Genomic DNA, 18,540 nt, shown 5'->3' with positions numbered 1-18,540 from the left:
AATTCGGAATCCCATGTGCCAAAGTGCCAAACAATTCAACACAAAAAGGCCAAGCTTTGGATGATGACCTAACACATCGTTACAAACTAACCCACCCCACAAAAACTCTAAGGTTCATGTTAAAGGAGGCCACCAACCTGGCACGGCATGCGTCCCTCTGGCCCATAGTCAAAACTCTAGAGCTGACTGCTGCTGCACTTCAACACACCCTCACCATGCTGTTTTGGCACTTAGGTTAAGCATTGTTGAGCTTCACGCTAAAAGTGATGTTTGTGCCTTCAGGCACAGCTGTCACAGACTTGTTTGCATCTGACAGATAACTCATGTCTGCTCAATGCAAACAAAACTTGCGAGTATTACCTATATGGGCTCCATCCTATGACAAATTATGAGAAAAGGTTCAGTCAGTGACAGGAGACACGTTCCTCATAAAATTTACTTTGTGATCTCAAATGAATGTGACACATCTGCTGCTTCGTTCTGATGTTTGTGTTTATCTTGTAAGGATGGAACACTGAGAAACAAACAACCCCTTTTGTACATCTGAAAAGATGAGTATGCCAAGCTTGTGGGACATGGTTGCTTTCCGACTGGGGCCTCTGTGTACTCATACTCTCTTTCAGTATTGTAGATCTGGGAAGCCTCCAAAGCTCCTGCCAGAATACAAAATGCCAGATCGCCTTGTAAAGAGCTCCAAGCAGAGGGACAAGCTGGTATCCAAGAAAAGAGAAACATCTTGTGCTGGGCCTAATTACTTCTGCTCCAAGATTACACAGTTTTGACCTTTCTCAGGCTTCCAGTGCAGAGCCTGATTGGAAATTAAGGAGGACAGCACTGATGTTCACGGTGTTGTTAATTACATTTCATGCAGAACACAGAACTGTAGCTCTATGCTCCCCAAATAACCACCTCACTATGTTCACATGTTACCTATTAACTGAATTCATTGGACACATGTTCTAGTTCATGTTTTAATTCTTAATTCTCTCCTCTCAGCCACCTTAATGGACTTGATTGCTCATAATCCAAATTAAACATGAAAGATTCTGTTATTCTAAAAATCAATATTACGTCTAATAATTAGACTGGATTTGTTCAGATAGGAATATTTAATTTGACATGACAAAATCAGACTTTATTCACCAAGTGCACACATGCAAGGAATTTATTTTGGTGCACATGTCAGCACCAAAATAAAATAGAAAGCAATAAAATAGAAAAATGAAATAAGATACCAGAAGAAGATAACAATTTACAAATACACAAAGGCAATATATATTACAGTGTAAGGAAGGTCCTGTGTGATGAAGAATGATGCTGTCATTCAGCAAAGCAGTAGATATTCTCGGTTTAAACATAAATTTAAATGTCAGATGCAGGCTGATCATCCTCACATGGGTAAATTTTAGCCATATCTAGTGTCGTTGAAAAAAAACCTATGACAAATACAAATTCAGACATCATCAGTTTTGTCTCATTTGTCCATGATTCAGCTCCAGCCTGCATTTACACATTCTCAGTGATTCAGAGAACTGAAGGCTAAATGAGCTCGCCAATGCCAAAGACACACTCTGAGAGGGGCGTTAGGGGTCAGGGTAATGAACAGTCAAAGGCCGAGGCCATCCCATTGATACAGTCTGCAGCGAGGACAGACTCTTAAAGTAACAAAGTCTACGGCATGTGGACATAACTGCATAACTGAGTTTTAACCATGAGCACTTCGACCAGTTTCTGAGAGAGTTCACCTTTCTGTCTGCCAAGAAAACCAGAAACCAAATGCTGTCATGTTACATAAAAGAGATCTGAAAATCTACCTCAGCAACTACAGACTTAAAATATGAGGAAGACTATGCAAAATTCGACTGGAGCGTGGAGTAAAGCAGGAACGGGATTAGGAGCTCTTTTCTACAGTTATTGGATTTTGTCTCTGTGGTAATAAAATTATCCAAAAGCTCAAACCTTTCCTGTTAATGTGGAATATATGAGTCAGTGTAAACACACATGACACACCAACATAAACGTCGTAAGGAAGCTCTTCTAGATCCAGATTTTCTTGCTTTCATTTCAACAAACACTGCATCTATGATTCCTTAAAACTATCAAAACAGTGTTGTATGTTTAATGAAATATTTCCAGAATTTAACTTTGTAATTTAAATTAACCAATGCAGGTACAGTAAAATCAAGAAACACAGGGCACATTTATGCGTACGCTAAAACAAACAAACAAAAAAAGCTTGGCTTCAGATGAAATGACACCCAGCTGAACAGACCAAATGAATCAGGTAATGTGGGCATCAGGGAGGGAAAAGTAAATTAGATATATTTCAGACCTCAGGACCAACTGTTCCAAAAGTACTCCTGAGCAAAGCAGTAAATCCCCAAACTGCTTCAGTGGAGCTGCTCTGTGGCAGCAGAGGACGAGGCTCATCAGTCAGGGCAGCTCCCGCAGGGCGAATGAGCACAACTGCCTGAATGTAGATCGCTGATGGGTTTTACGAAAATGTCAGTTTCACCCTTGCTATTGAACTGTCCGAGTGTGTGTGTGTGTGTGTGTGTGTGCGCTATAACTGACCTGTATCTCCTCGTAAGCTTCGTCTATAGTGGTCACTTGGTGCTGCTCATGTAGTGCCGGCTCGTCACAGAAGAAACAGACCAGACTTTTGTCGGTGAGGCAGAAGAGCTTGACCTTCTCGTGGTCCTTGCAGGGGTAGGAGCTCCTCTGAGCATTGAGGATGGCATCCAGCGGGAAGGCCGAGTAGCGCTCCACAATGTTGGACAACTTGAGACTCGGAGAGAGAAGAGGGTCGGTGAAGGTTCTCCGGCACTCAGGGCAATCCCGTGTTCCGTGAGGCTCCTGCCTGCTCCAGTGCTCTGTGATGCACTTTCTGCAGAAGTAGTGCTCACAGCCAAAGCTGACAGGGTCCTGGTAGATACTGAGGCAGATGGAACAGAGGAGCTCGTCCTTCAGACAGCAAGCCATTTGCAAACACAGACACTGAGCAGCATCTAAGAGGGCAATTCTCTGAAGTGCAGTATACTTGATTTAATCTTCAGGTGAGTAGTTCACTGCCATGTGGGAGTTGACCAACAAGCTCTACAGGAATCTCAGGATTTCACCTTAATTGTCTCTGTTGAAGTATGGAAAATAACAACAATAAAATGTCACAAATCTTTCACTATACACCAAGCGCATGAGATAAAAAATCTATAACATAGAAATTATTAACAGGAGCAGATTCTTTTGGTTAATCAACAACAACATGGACTTCAATGAGAACCCATTTAATATCTAATTTTGTGCGCAGAAATTTCAGGGAGCTGTCAATATTGTCTAAACACGGGTTTGAACATAGAATTTTAACAATTAGTTGTCAAATTGATTACCCAGTATACAGAAAATCAATCGCAATTAACGTTGACAGTCTTTTTTTTTTTACGTAAAACACCAAACAGGTTACACCTTCTCAAATCTGAGTATTTAGTCTTTTCAGCCTTTGCGATAATAAATTGAATATCTCTGGGTTTTGAATTGTTGGGCACACTGAACAACTAAAACGGTGTTACCTTGAGCTCTGGGTAGATTACGATATTTAATATACCCGAAGATGACCGTTTAAACCAGCACAATCTAATGACATCCGCCAGAACCTCCTACGGTTCCTCAAACCTCTCACTTTCTGAGCCATGACATTAAACTCAGTTTTAATGTTATTTCAGTTAGCTTTCACAAGCGAGCAGATAAAAATCTAGTTTCACTTTCTTATCTTCCTCCCTATCTGATTAGACGTCCAAACCTAATTCTTTTCACAAAAACACTTCACCTTCACCTCGCTACATCCCTTTCTCCTCACACTGTTGAAGATTTGTTGATTTCCACAGTTAACCGTCTGCGTCAAACTAACAGGGAAACACCTGCAGCGGTATTATCTCCGCTGCTGTCTTCCCGGTGTGAGGAAGCGTCCTATTAAATCCCCTATGTAGAGGGGTTCAACAGCTTTGAGGATTGAGCTTTACATTTTTTTTTTCCATCACCCACCACAAACTGTGTACCGACATCTGTGCCAAAGCTTAACATACATAGTGTTTACTTCATCCACCTTGCTACTAAACTGGATTTGTAAACATAACCGATCAGCACCACCACACTACCAACCACAGTAGGAGGAGATGAGAGGGGGCAAAGACCCACCAAAAAGGGGCGAAACACTAATTTAACAAGTTACATGTTTGAAAATGTGGATTCAGGAGAAGCACAGAATAGGTGCAGATAGCTGAAAATGACAATTCGTAAACGCAGGGACGGGTAAGGATTGAGATAAAAGCCTCCACTCACCAGCCTTTCCGTAGTTACTTGCTTCAGCGGGTTCAATGCAAGAGTCTTTCAGGAAGGAGAGCAACACACAGCGGCAACAGATGCAACCAACTGTACTGAATGATGGGGGTGACATTAAACTTAATATCTACAATAAAGCTACATTTAGTCGGAAATACGTTTGAAAAAGTAATTAAAGCATATTCATATTTAATTTATGAATTTCAGGGTTTTGGTGAGTGAATACGAGGCTTAAAAATGACAATATAAATCTTTATCTCTCTAACAATGGAATGGCTCAGATTTAAGCTCCCCTCTTTCTCCCTGTTAGCATCGCTGCTTAGCTACCTTGATTACAACAAACAAACACACTTCAGTACATCATCACCAGCTGGATCCGGATAAGAGACTGTTTGATTTAAAATGTAGTAAGTGTAGGAACTGGTGACAAAATGGACTGCCAGTGTTAACTGAGACGTTTACATAAACCAAGAGACAGACAGAGAGAGAGAGAGAGAGAGAGAGAGAGAGAGAGACGGGGGTGGGCTCACACAAGCTGCAATGTCCACTTTCGACCAGCAGGGGTCAGCAGCGTAGCAGCGTGATCGTACCAATACAGATGGTGAGGAACTCATCACTCATCACTCACAACATACATTTATATTATTGGTGATTAACTCATCTAAATGATGGAGGCTCTTTTATAAAATCACATGTCACAATCACAATCAATAGAATCACATGTTGTAGTGCGTGTGTGTGATCTTGGTTCTTTTTTAAACTGCCTGTTGTGAGTCTCAACTTTTTAAATGTGCAGTAGCCTAATAAATGACTTTTGCGTTGTGTTGTCTTTAAAATGTGTCTGCAGTTTAATCAGCTTTGCCTACTACTGCCTACTTGAAAATGTTGATTTAACATGCTAAGCTACTTTATGTCTCCACTACTTTTCAAATGAAATGTTGCACCTGTTACCCCACTGAAGTTTACGCCACCTTAGGATCTTATTTTATAAATAAAAATACAGAGAAGTAAATTCAAAGCAGTTAGTTAGTTAATTAGCTCCACAATGTCCAGCTACAACACCAAATTGATATTTTTAATATGAAACCACTTGTACTCTACGTCACTGAAAGAACAACAATATTCACATCTTTATTTACAGAATACTATATATACATATACACATCGTATAGACAGTTGATGACTTTGATATGGAAAGAGATCAAAGGTTTAAGTTTGTCATGTTATCCTCATGAAAATACATGACTTACCTACAAGTGCATCTTGTAGCCAGTGAGATTGTTTTCAGTGTTGTATCTTACACAAAGCAAAAACAAATGTATTTATCAGTCTTTCGTGCAGGTTACTCTTCATACGCTGTAGCTTGTGCTCTCCTGCACTGACATCAGTGATTGTTTGCCGGCTTCTTGCTGCGGGATGCTGAAGGACTCTTCCTCTCCTAAGGGGAGTGTACAGTCTGCCAGCATCAAATCTGAGGGCATGAAAGGCGGTGTCTTGCTAGACCCGTTTCCTATGTGGAAAGTGATGTTGACGTTGACCTGGGGACTGGTGGTCACTGGGCTGATAATCTGTGGGCTGGTGGGCTGAGAGGAGGACTGCGTGGTGACACTGGTCTGTGGAGTAACAGACTCTATTTTGGAAAGTAAAGTCATTGGCTCTGACAGAGCAGAGTCTGGACCATTAAGAACTGCGGTGGAATTCAAAGGGTCGATGGATTTGTAAATGCTGCAGCCATCTGTTCTGGTCAAGGTTTCATAATTGTTACTACATTGACTCTGATCACTGCATAGTTCTGCTTTCTCCATCAGACACTGTTGTTCTGGTGAGGTTTCTGTGAATTCAGTCACCTGGGTTTGCACCGAATAACCCTGACTGATCTGCAGTAGAAAGATATAAAGATGTCAGTGCTCAGTATTCTGTAGGGCAACAGATACATTTGAAGGTATTCGAGAAGAGAAACGACTCACTTTATCCCCAGTTGCACAATTTCCGTTTGCATCTAATTTAGGATGAAATCTTGCAGCGTCTGGGCCAGAAAATAAAAACCCACAGTGGACATGGAGTAATGGCATTCAATGCAGTGATAACAGCTATTATTTATCAACAACATACTCAGTGTTTCAGGCTAAAAAAATAAATATGAAATACATACAGTCATAGCTTTTCCACAAAACAAGAACATAATTAATTAACTTTTTATGTCATACAGTTACCTTTCTTGCAGATTTTTTTACCACAGAACAACACTGTGATGATGATGAGGAGGAGGAGGAGGAGGAATATCGCTCCAAATGAACTGACAATGGCTGCAGCGAAGAGAGAGGAAAATGACACAAGACAGAGGCAGAAAGAGAGAAATGTTGAGACACGGATTAGCCCTTGCATTTTTCTTGTAATGGCTGCTTCAAAACACCAAAGCAGTTACTGTACCGAGTAAGCCATCAGATGGTGCCTTTGGCGGCAGCGGCGGTGTTGAGTGGTTGAATACTGTCACTGAAACAGACAGAGTGGCGTCTGTCGGCCCACGTGGAGCCTTGAAGTCCGAAGTTACTGAGTTAGTCATTGTACTTGCATTTGTAAACCCAATCATGCTGTGAGGCTCTTTTGTTGATGTTTGAGGCTCAGGTTCACACACAGTGTCTGAGGTAGCGTTGCCTTGCCTAATAACCCTCCCATGACAGCTGCAGAGACAGAGAGAGAGAGAGAGAGAGAGGTCAACGATCTGCACTCCCAAAACATCTGTATTACAGATGTGACAATCTATCACCTACTTTGTATGAGGCTGACAGCGGTCCTTGGAGGAGACTGTATTTGAGAACATCCCACTGGGGCACTGTTCACACTTCACATCTGAGTCAGCCATCCCTGAGAACAGCACCGAAACATGCTGCCATTTACTACCATTCAGCGTCAGCCTTCTCGTTTCATTTTATATGCATGTAACATATTCACAGACTAGCAATGAAGTATGGTAGTGTATGTAGTTGACTAGAGACACTTTCGTGATGGATGAGATGCAGTTAGTTTGATTAAATAGTTAAATAAAAGCATGAGGTCTGACTGACTGATAGTCAATGGAAAATGCTTGTGAATTAACCTATGCAACATTTATGCTGGAGTCCACACGCTTTAAACTGTAATTCTGTTCTTGACACTTGCAATTTGTGGTAATTATAAGAAATTCTCACAAAAACAAGATGGCTTATCTTACAATGGGTTTATTCCTTAATTTCAAAATAAAATATCTAAGAATTGCGCATATTGTAAACACTCAAACAGTGACAACTGAAAAATAGATGCCATACCTGGCACGGATACTCCATAACCAACAGGGCACTGCCTGTATCTTCTACATTCTGAACAGTAAGGGTCATCAAATCCTATCATGCAGTACATCCCCAGCTGGCACCCACACTTGGGCTTTGTGGTAGAGGAGCACTTCTGGACATGCTGCAGACCTTTGACTGGCAGCGTTTAGAAAAAAATGTTTTTGTCATGTCAGGGACATATGTTCATGTGTTCAAAAATTACACCAAGCAATAAATCAATAGATAATTTCAAAAAACTTGCTTTTGTGACTGACCTGATTTGCATTTGCTACAGGAGAAGCAGTTTGGAGAGTAGTTCCAGCCCTCCATGTATTGCCCTTCTGGACACTGTTCACACACAGTCTCAGTATTTTCGGAGCATTTTTGTTTCAGCCTGTGTCCTTTAATAATGTAAACATGAATGAGTCCATGTTAGTCACTTTGAGAGCAGTTGATAAAAGCACATGGGCATAGTAATTCCAAAATTTTCACTAACAGTTGAAAATTTAAAAGATTCATTTCATACATTTTTGGTCAAAGTTGTTATCTTGGTTTGACTTTGGTATTCCAAGTTAAAATGAGTCAACCTATGCAGCCAGTGGTATCAATTATACATCCTGCCTAAAACTGTTCATCACAGTCCAAAATAAAATGTTTTTATTCATGAAATGAATTCTCATTGAATAATTTATAATAATGAAATTAGAAGTGTTTTTTTTGTGTTGTTTTTACTTGAGTGTGTTTTACAGCTAAAAGGTATTCAAATTAACACTTGGCACTACCCTTGCTCAATACATAGTAGAGAAGTGGGATGTAAAATAATTAACTCTGCACTGTGTGGGAGATATGAGGTTAGCAGGCACATGAGATCAAATTATTGCCTAAGCAGATCAGCAGTTTCTATAGCCCAGATCGTGACAAGACGAGTGGGAAGGTGTTGTGAGGACAGATCTGATGAAAATATTCCAAGGAATCCACACACACACACGTGTGTGTGGATTCCAGTACACGTCCTGTATCTGTATATGTTTATGTTATTCCTGCTCGTCATGAGCTACAACGTTCAAACATATCACATCTGCAAGTGAAGTGTGGACAAAAGTGTGGTCTGAAATATGCAGCAGCAGTTTTGTGCTCTGAGCTGCAGTCATTAACATGCCTGGCTAACTATCTTACCTACAGTGCTAACTGAGGATACAGCCAAGCCCAAGGAGCTCATCATTAACTAATTACACTGTGTGAGATTACAGGTTAAGTTGAACAACAAAAAAACCCTGTTCATGATTGGCATGTCTGCTGTGTATTTCCCCACTGTGTGATGGAGGCACACTCTGTACTGCTCATTATTGGATTTGGGAAAGTTGACTCTCCAACAACAACAGCAACAGCAACGCAACCCATACATTTGCTGGATAACACATTGATAAATGGATTTATTGTATATCTGATGTTTTTGTATATTGTTTGGACCCTAATATTTTATATGTTTGTGTGGGGGGAAAAAACAACTATGAAATAATCTAACAGGAGATGACACTGGCACGGGCCGATCAATTAATTTCTTTTTTTTTTTATCTCTGAGGATGAAACAAAGACACTGCAGCAGGAGCTGTTTATGTTCTTTCACACTTCCACAACCAAACATTTATCAACACGTTTGAAGACATTTGTCATCAAATAGCTTTTATTTTTTATTCTATACTGAGACAACTTTGTCTTTTGGTATAGTTAGAACCAGAAAGCTTGTAGAAGTCTGTGTCTTACTGAAGGAACATGCAGTCCCTGCTCTGTTTTCAGGACAACACTTACCAGGTTGGCATTTCTTGCAGCACAGGTTAGAACCGTCTAACAGGTATTCTGTTGTTTTATTGAGGCACTTTCCATTCGAGTCCGCCTGATAGGGCCGAGAGCAGACCTATGGGCCAGAGACATGAAACTTAGAGCAACTCATCTTTAGCTGCTCAGATGAGGATGAAGAACATAAAACTATTTTATCATAATCCTCTGACAGACATGAGCTGCGTTAACACCACTCTCGGGCCTTGAGCTTCAATGTGAATTTAGTAATTTTGAAATTAGTTGGAAAACATTTTTTGTCTACTTTTGCATCAGCCAGACGTTTTTCCTTGAAATGCACCTGCTACGAGGTAAAGGCTAAGCCTAAACCTTTCAGTAATTATAGTCATTTTAAAATCAACGATTTAGTCATTGGCTGATTGAGGAAACATAGGCTGACCAATAACTTAAAACTTTTTTGCTCTGCTTAACATGAGCTTAAAGTAGTACCAGACCACCCACATCTGCACCCACCGTTTCCCTTCTGGTAATACTGCAGGCCTGCACTGTAGACACAGTCAGACAGGCAGCCATTGTTTTGAATTTGCATAAGGAGCATTTCACCTTTATAGTATGTCTCCTCTCTGTTGCACACTTTAAAAATCCTCAGATTCTGGTCACTGCACACACACAAAGAACAACCTCTCTCTCAGACACAGAAATATCACAAATACAGCTACAAGAACTGCAGTGTTGGTGTGCTGAAGAGTCATGACATAGTTTCTGGCACACGTCTTGTGCATACGAGTTGAAAGTTTCTTACCACAGAGCCTTTCAATGACAAGCAAAAGTTAGAATATGCTGACTGCAGCACTGTCTTTCTCGTATTACAGGAAATAGAGGCGCCAACCTAGAAGCACTCTTCAGAAGTATAGGTGTTGTGGTGTCACCACTAGGAAATGACAGTGATGATAAACCTTTATAAAAAAAAAAAAAAAAGCTTTGTGTCATAATTCACTGACAGTTTATTGAGGAGAACATTCTGTTTTTTCCTTTTTCCTCTGGCTGCATGCCTAAACTAACTCACCCTCTTCAACCCAAATGCACAATGATACTGGAACACATTAGAAAGGACTGCAGCATCATCTCATGACCGGGTCTCTGAACAATGGGACATTCACTCTGAAACTGCCTCAGATGCCAAGCAACCGAAACCAAATCTTCATACAGGTTCACAACACTTCGACTGTGTTAAACTCTCTACAGTACTTACTACTGTAAAGTAAAACTGTCACACTCAGGTCAAAACTCTGATACAAAAAAGGAGTTTTAAAAGGTGTTTTAAAATGAATGAGAATTCGGAGTTATGATACAAAAATTATTTTGTACATTTTCAAATGCTCATCTAGGAAGTGTTTAATTTCATACCCCCCTTGAATTAATCTAATTACGATAAACTTAAACTAACATTTCACACCGTGTTTAAGCAGAATGTTGGTCATTAGAGGAATTCTGACGCTGGCTGATATCCAGAGTCCATGATTCTGCAAACGTGCATGACAGACTTACAGACGCACGCAAAGCTTACCTTGATGGTTTGGGTATTCAGCAGGACCAGCAGTACAAGTATTTCCTTCATTGCTTCTTTACAGCAAACTACAGAGCGTAGATGATTCAGCGACCAGCATGTGAACTGTACTGATCATTTTACAAAGGCGGGCCGGCAATCAGTGCAAACAGCAGCATTTCCTTGAACTGAGCTGAGTGCTTGAAGGGAGGAAATGAGCAGACGGGCTCTAACCTACATTCACTGAGCTTTTCTGAGTAATCCATATAAGTTTAGCTTTGCTTAAAACTGATGCTGTCTACTGTCTACTGTATGTATACAGCATTAAAGTACATGGAATTGATTCTTGTTGGACCTGCAGCTGATTAGAGAAAAGATACAGTGCATGTAAAAAGTATCCACTCCCACTGAGAAGTTTTCATGTTTAATTGTTTTACAAGGCTGACTCAAAGTAGATTTATTGTGACTTTTTGTTGATAGTGATGGACAGAAAACAGATCTCCACTGTTTGCATATGTGTTCAACTCATTACATCTGAACTGTCACTGGCGTAGCCTGTTTGTTTTGGCAGTCGCAGAATTAATTAGTTAAGTGGAGATCAACCTGCGTGCAGTCAAGGTGTTTCAACCTGGAGGGTCCAACCTTTGGTGAATCAGTATTGTTGCAAGGCCTGCGTATAGATAAATCCTTAAAATCCAAATGCAAATGTTCCAATGGTCCAGTGACAGGAATTCAAACTCATTAGCTTCCTTCGTGACAAGTCATAATACCATTCATAAATTAACTTGAAAGCTGTGGTAAAATGAAAAGTGAAAATGAGTTAATTTCCTATGCCGTTGCCTGTGTGATTCACTGCCTTTTATGAATTGGTGGTAAATATGAAAAAAAAAATCTCTACCAAAACAGGAAGAGAACTCATTTAGTTTATACACAGACAGGTCCAGAGGCAGTGAAGTCCCCTGCTTGTACTGTAATAGCAATTGTTTTTGTTATCGCAGAATGTGAAACAGGATGTCAATGGAATTTACGGTGTTTTTTTTAAAAACTTGCCTGCTGCTGGGGTTCTGCGCTGTGGCAGGATATCATAGCTGATAGATGATAAACGTGTCATTACCACACAAGCAGCAGCTACTTTATCGTGTTTTATTTATCATACACCCACCCACTTTTTCAAATACAACCATAAAAGTCATACTTAGGCTCCAAGGTGCTGTGGAGACATGAAAATTAAGTCAAACTAAAAGAAAATGTTTAAGATATTAAAAATATTCAGTTTCCTTCACTCTCCAGTCAGAACCAGGTTTCAACAGGCATATCTAAAAAAAAGAAAAGAAAAAAAAAGTAAAAAGAAAATAGTCTTCAAATCTTTAATGGGACGATCTGAACTCCAACCGCCTTCATATAATTCAGTAATATTTAACCACAACTGTACTCCACCTACTACTAAATACTCTTACGTGTGTTCTCATATTCTTTCTCAGCACTGTACATGCTGCTGTCGTTCCCAGATTAATGCCCCTATTTGGGTTTGTTTGTTCCTGTGTGAGACGTTGACATTTCACAATAAAGTTTCCCCTCCCACATTCTCATCATTTCTGTGGAGTTGAAGTACAACAGAAGCAGTTCTGTTGCCCACTGTGGTCTTGTTGTATTTTCTCTGACATGGTAAATTACTTTTATAATGTCAATCCAAATCTATTTTTTCAATGTCATACCTCAAAAGCATGACTAGTACAAGTGAAACCTGTTATAAACACACCAGCATTTTTTCACACTTGGCCTACTTTCATGTTTTGGAGCTCTGATCTTGGATAACCTACTGTACCTTACTGCTGAGTAATTTCCAAAAATATAGCACAATGATTAACATTTGTGTCAGCGACCGACATGAAACTTGGTTCAGGTAGGCATGAACACAGTTGTTCAATTTTTGCTGAAGTTACTCTGTTAAATTCTTTTAGCAGTACAGTGTAGTGCAGGTTCTCATGTCAGCCATGCAGTGAAAATGTACATCTGAAACAAGAGCACACATGATTTTGCAATGACGTCTTATTGGTCTCAAGTAAGTTTCAAATCCTATTTTTCTTCACGCTGCGTAGGTAAATATATATAAAAGCAATATTTTATGATGGATTGAAGTGGGCTAAATGTGGTGGTGTGGTCATTATCTGAGGATTCCATTTACCACTAAAAATAAATCACCTGGTTTCATCTCTATGTGACAAATACTAATCACCAAGATATCATTGTCTGATTTCAGCATCTGATCACTGCTGAGTTTTGAATTACTGACAAAGATCAAATTAAGAATTTGAGAGTTTGAAGAGAAGATTAAGATGAGCATCACTTTAACAACTATTTGTGGTGAAAAAAAAGAAGAAAGAAAAAAAACATTATCTTAAAGCCTCATCTCACACAAACCTTCTTTCTTGAGTCAGCAAGCCAGTTCTAAGACAGAGCTGCCAGATAACAATCAGCCTTCATGTGCTTCACTTTGAACAAGCTGCAGCATGAACAAACATCAAAGTATTGCAGCTTCAACACTCAACAAGACAACACAAACTCATCAACATATTTCTGTTGAACTTGAATCGCGACAAACTATAAAAATAAAACAGTTTCCTTCGTTTTTGGGCTTATTTAATTGAGCACGCCGTGATCCACTCCAAATGTTTTCTTTTATTATCTAATATCTGAATATCTTAAATATGTTTGTTTGTGAGACACAAACTGGAAAAACTGAAGAGGCACATGTGGCTTAGGTAACTGACATGTTGTGGTCTTCCTGTGAACTGCAACCTTTGTACATCAGCCTTAACCTTTGCGTCTAAAGTTTGTCAGCCCCACAGTGAGGAAATTTCAAAAGGAAGTTAAAAACAGAAGTACACACGAAGCTGGGAGCCAAAGCAAACAGTTGGAAAGGGAAACACAAACTGGACAGAAATGATTCAAAGTGACTTTCTTAGCGTTGCGAAATCAACAATGCGAACTTAAATTTAACCTAAAACAGACAGTATTTGTCAGTGGAAAGGGTTTCGCTGTGGCGTAACGTTAAGATCTCTTGCTTCACATCCACAAAGCTGCTGACAGTCACATGTGGACTCTAAAACTGTTCAACCTTTAATTAGAAGGCTAAGTTGCAACTCCTGCCAATGTGAAATATGCTGCCCTGTCACAAAAATAGTCAAGATCGCTACAAACAACCTAATTCACTGCATTTCATTCTCTTTCTTTAACTCACCACCTTCTTGAAAACATTCTTGGTCACTTGCTTAAAATCCATCTGTTTTACAAAAATATTGGCAGTCCTTATTGAGATCAGTTTGTTCCATGTTGAAAAGTCCACACTAGTGTAGAGTGCAGTATGTTATGCACATTTAGCAGAGATACCAACCATTACTGAGAGAAAACATTTATATTAAAGAAATTACAATACTATCATACTATCACAATAATATCATTTGGGGTAGCGTCAGTTGTCTCACAGGAACTTGGATGGTTTGTCAGCGCAAAGGGCAAGAAGAGACTCCTAATTTTCTTTTGGGTGAAAGATGCTGGAAGTTGTGACGAGCCAAGCGAGACACAACTGATATCTGGTCAGAGATCTGCTTCCTGGACAACTTGGGCGCAGAAAGATCCTGAAAAATAATTGTGCCACACATGTCTTCATAAGATTTTGCCATTGTTTCCACATATGCAGCCATATTTGAGCCAGACATTAGATTAAAATCAGTCAATTGTAGATTACTGGAGAGCTTTTTCACAGATGACATTCTGACAGGTCCCAGGAGGGAATACATAGGTGTAAAAGACTACAATAATAACAAGTTTATTCCATTTTGCTAAGCCAGTTGCACGACTGTCACTGTTTACTCAGACAAGTAATGGAATGTAGCCATCATTAATGTTAGTACTTTCACCTGTGTGTTTCCTCCTGAACACAAGTCAAAATGTCTGCTGTGAAAAATGTTTAATGTTTCAGTTTGAGATGCAGCATCTCACCTCCAGTTCTGTGTTCTGTGACCTGGTCACAGAGTTCTTTATATTCAGACTGCTCTGTAAGTCGAGGTTGCTGGGTTGCGGAAGTGCGCTCTGACCTTTATTCGACCACCCTGAAAGACAGTGCTGGACAAGACCAAAGACCAACATTATGGAGATGAAACAGATAAAAATCCACTATGTTAATTTAAAAACAGTGGTGTGAACAGAATAGATTAATTAAGGAAAAAGGCTCTGCTTATTAGTCATAAACTGTCTTCTTAATTCAAATGCTTACTCACTGATGGCAACCCCAAACTATCAGATGGGTCAAAACTGCATCGTCGATGAGCTTTATACTTATAAGGTGGCAAGAAGGTGGAGCGTGGGATGCTGACCCTTAGAAATAAAACAAAGAGAAGTTTCAGGAGACAACATACATGCTGCTATGGTGGTGAAACGTAATGGTTTAAATATATAAATATACATAACTTTACACAAATCTATATAACTCTAAGCTTAAATATTGTGGATTGTAAAAGTTATCCCTTAAAAACATTTAAAAAATAGTGAAAAGTTTTACTTTGGTTTTAAAGGCCTGACAAAACTCAGCAGGAACGCTGAAACGCTTTTCATGACAAGGACCATGTAGACAAATTTTAGGTCACACACACACAGCTTTGTCTTACTGATCTCTCATATTATCTTGTTATTGAGAAAGGGCTGAAAAGTCAGCCTCTAAACGGTAAAACTATTTTACAACAGAACTATTACTACGACTATTAGAAACTTAAGAATCATTATTTAATGGTGACTCTGGGAATCCCTGACAATGCCCGAACCTACTCCTCGGTACAAAGTCCTTGTCTTGCATTTCATTAAACTAGGACACAGTACATCGTGTTAAAAAAAGAGTTTTGGCATGTTCCAATTAAGTGCTCTGTTGTTCGTAAGTGGTTGCAAAAAGCCAGTCAGAGTGCACACCATTATTACCTGATGAGAGCTGGTTCAGCAGCAGTGTGCGGGTGGGAGGATTTGTGCTTTCTGCATACAGGGCAGCACTCCTGAGAGTGAAGTGGGACGGGGAACAGTCTGCTGTTGATCCTGTAGGAGAATGTGCCTGAACAAAAGGTGACCAAGCTGAGATTAGAATTACTTCATGTATCATGTAGAGAAAAGTGAGAGCGTAGTCTATTGAAATAACTCTTACACTGATGAGTGTCCATGTCAGCCTCTGTGCCGTCCTTGCCTATTAGCAGCGGCAGGCCTGTATGGTTCTCCTCCAAAAATCTATGAGGAGAGCCACTGAATAGTGATTTAATGTAGCCATGATCAAGCACAAGAAACCTTGACACACATAATCAGGAAAGTGCAATCAAGTAAGAAGCTCTCACTCTGCTTGTGGGCTGTGGACGCATTCGTCTTTATTGAGTGATCGAAACGTGTGCAGGTCATTGAAGAACTCGTCAGAACGCTCTATCAAGGAGTCCTCAGCATCCAGGACTCCTTAGAGGGAACAAATATTGCTTGTTAAGGCTGCATTAGGTGACTGGGTGTCTGAAAAAGAAACACAGAGACAGACAGGCCTATAAGGCGTACCTGCTATCCAGTCATACCCGAGTAAAGGCTGCAAGTGATGAACGTCTGCTGCAGATATGTCCTCGCATTCAGCAGACGGAAATTTGGCTCGACTTCGCACGTCCCTCTACAAAAACACACAAGTGAGTATTAGTGGTCAGCACGTTCTGCTTCAATCATTTTCAACAAAGCTGCTGAAGAGAAAGCACTAATTTTTCCTATTGTTAAAGTTCACATAAGGCATTCGTTCTGTTATTCCAAACCCTACAGGGTGACGAGTTAAAATGTCCTTCATTTCTTTTCTGAGCAGTTCAAGTAGTTTACTTTTATATGGAAAATGTTTTGTAAATTGTAGGTCCAACAGAAACACCGTACAGCTAATTTTAACAAAACAGGAACGACTTTCCTCAGTTCTTTGTACTTACCTGTCCTTTGCTCTGATTTGCTAAACATGACTTGATGTTGACTGGCTGCATATCCTGCAGTCTGCTGTGGTCTCGAAGGTGTTTGTCACCGTCTTTGTAAAAGGCTGATTGTGATGTATGTTCAGCAGCCACACCTCTGCCTGTTTGTTCCTCACATGTATCTGATGGAGACACAGAGGAACAGATTTCTTAATCAGTGGTGATTGCAGGATTTTTTTTTTATCCATCACGAGTACACAAAAAGCTGTAAATGGTCAGCATACACAAACTAAAAATCATACATCAGTAATTATATATAGTTTGACAAGAAAGGAAGAAATAGGTGTGTTTACTAGCTTTTTCTTGAGATTTCAATCTCATCCATCATATGTGACAAAAGTTCTATCATACATCATTACATCCGAGCTATTTCAATTAAAACCTTTACATTACTCCATCTACTGAGATGTAGCTGACAGATCCTGAAAATCTGGCTGGTAAGTGGACTTAAAGTCAACTACCCAGTACCGTTTGCAAAGTAGGGGTCTGAGTCTCAAAGCATGACAAAACAGTTTTTACGGCCTGACTATAAACAGAACAAAACCAAAACAATTTCACTACCCGCAAATCTCACGGTAGGTTTGGCAAGGGCTGCCCTGGCATGAAGACCGCTGTCTTCATCGGCGAGGGTCAGGATCTCTTCGGGGTCTCTTCTCTCCTCAGCCTCGCCTTCTCTCTCTCTCTTACGACTCTGACTGCAGCCGCTCAGTAGGTCCAGTTTCTCTCTCTGCTGCTTCAGCTGGTACAATAAATCTTTGTTACGCTCTCGTAAAATGTCCAGTGGGTCCGTTGTGGACATTTTCTAAATTTATGCCGTGTTAAAATTATGTTTGTTTAACTCAGACTGGACTAAACAGCGAGTTTTAGATCTCCTTGTGATTTAAACCAGACTTCGTTAGCTTCATAACAACGCGTTGACAACAATGATTTGATTGGCTGTTGAACTTCTACCCGTCATGCTTTGCAACCTTCCACGATTTTCCTTAAAGTGACACACACACATTTGAATAAAGCTACAGCACATGACTTTGGACAACAGAGGGTGCTATTTACTAAATTAGTAACACTAGGTAGAACTGTTGATCTTGGGTTTGAGGCTGAGTATCACAGAAAGACACTCAGAGTTCAGAAACACATAGAGAAACGTAAAAATGTCCCTGTGTGTATTGGTTTGTTGTAATATTATTAGCTGCTTGTGCTAAAAAATGATATGTAATATAGTTTTATGCTACCAGTCTGCTAAAGTGTAGGCTGCATTCAAGTGTTGCAGCTGCAGGATGGTTTGAATTTAATTAACTTAGGCCTACATACTGTTGTGTAATTAAATTCATATCCATATTTTTTTTTTCAAGAAATGTAGCTTACTTTCCACTATTAGTTAATAAGAATAATCACTGTTTTAAACAAGAGTAAAACAAGTGCTCAAAAGCAAGATGGTTTTGTGGAAGACACAACAAGCCTTCAAAACCTTGAGGCTAAACAGTACAAGAGAGAACAGGGACAAAATACTCCCAAGAAAACCATACAAGGTAGA

At 39.8% G+C, this 18,540-nt stretch overlaps 3 protein-coding genes across 4 annotated transcripts in view; all 3 read right to left on the bottom strand.

Annotated features, from left to right (window-relative positions):
- The window catches only part of trim62.1 (tripartite motif containing 62, tandem duplicate 1), a 30,913-nt gene extending 26,394 nt beyond the window's left edge, over positions 1-4,519 (bottom strand). The window contains exons 1-2 of the mRNA XM_046383359.1: positions 4,336-4,519; positions 2,575-3,130 (exon numbers count right to left, since the gene is read on the bottom strand). Of these exons, the coding sequence (XP_046239315.1) occupies positions 2,575-2,982 (408 nt within the window). The 5' untranslated portion in view covers positions 2,983-3,130; positions 4,336-4,519. The remainder of the gene's footprint in view (positions 1-2,574; positions 3,131-4,335) is intronic.
- Positions 4,520-5,437: 918 nt separating this feature from the next.
- On the bottom strand, positions 5,438-14,241 carry tnfrsf1b (tumor necrosis factor receptor superfamily, member 1B). The gene is made up of 9 exons (XM_046383358.1): positions 11,008-14,241; positions 9,453-9,558; positions 7,919-8,044; positions 7,641-7,799; positions 7,107-7,200; positions 6,766-7,016; positions 6,549-6,641; positions 6,303-6,361; positions 5,438-6,212 (listed from the first exon to the last, which is right to left on the bottom strand). The coding sequence occupies exons 1-9, from the start codon at positions 11,056-11,058 to the stop codon at positions 5,685-5,687; spliced, it is 1,467 nt and encodes a 488-aa protein (XP_046239314.1). The 5' UTR covers positions 11,059-14,241; the 3' UTR covers positions 5,438-5,684.
- Positions 14,242-14,382: 141 nt separating this feature from the next.
- LOC124056188 (migration and invasion inhibitory protein) lies at positions 14,383-17,936 on the bottom strand. 2 transcript variants are annotated; one of them, XM_046383360.1, is made up of 9 exons: positions 17,568-17,936; positions 16,968-17,128; positions 16,564-16,669; positions 16,359-16,470; positions 16,175-16,269; positions 15,958-16,084; positions 15,267-15,363; positions 14,989-15,111; positions 14,383-14,624 (listed from the first exon to the last, which is right to left on the bottom strand). In XM_046383360.1, the coding sequence occupies exons 1-9, from the start codon at positions 17,803-17,805 to the stop codon at positions 14,490-14,492; spliced, it is 1,194 nt and encodes a 397-aa protein (XP_046239316.1). In that variant the 5' UTR covers positions 17,806-17,936; the 3' UTR covers positions 14,383-14,489. The 2 variants fall into 2 exon arrangements, with proteins under 2 accessions (XP_046239316.1, XP_046239317.1); XM_046383361.1 differs by having other exon boundaries at positions 16,175-16,254; positions 17,568-17,935.
- Positions 17,937-18,540: the final 604 nt, after the last annotated feature.

This window comes from Scatophagus argus, chromosome 3 (assembly GCF_020382885.2).
Source record: "Scatophagus argus isolate fScaArg1 chromosome 3, fScaArg1.pri, whole genome shotgun sequence".
NCBI classification, from domain to species: Eukaryota; Metazoa; Chordata; class Actinopteri; family Scatophagidae; genus Scatophagus; species Scatophagus argus.
This window is presented reverse-complemented; position numbering and strand designations above follow the sequence as displayed.

What these genes read in the sequence shown, in the direction of transcription:
- LOC124056188 (XM_046383360.1), bottom strand. Translation starts at nt 17,805, where the DNA reads ATGTCCACAACGGACCCACTGGACATTTTACGAGAGCGTAACAAAGAT. An exon ending in CAAATCAGAGCAAAGGACAG is followed by an intron (nt 16,670 to 16,967) that starts GTAAGTACAAAG and finishes GTGTTTTTGTAG; the next exon opens with AGGGACGTGCGAAGTCGAGC. An exon ending in GCTGAACCAGCTCTCATCAG is followed by an intron (nt 15,364 to 15,957) that starts GTAATAATGGTG and finishes TTTATTTCTAAG; the next exon opens with GGTCAGCATCCCACGCTCCA.
- tnfrsf1b (XM_046383358.1), bottom strand. Translation starts at nt 11,058, where the DNA reads ATGAAGGAAATACTTGTACTGCTGGTCCTGCTGAATACCCAAACCATC. An exon ending in CTGCAAGAAATGCCAACCTG is followed by an intron (nt 8,045 to 9,452) that starts GTAAGTGTTGTC and finishes ACATTATTAAAG; the next exon opens with GACACAGGCTGAAACAAAAA. An exon ending in TTATGGAGTATCCGTGCCAG is followed by an intron (nt 7,201 to 7,640) that starts GTATGGCATCTA and finishes TGCTGTTCTCAG; the next exon opens with GGATGGCTGACTCAGATGTG.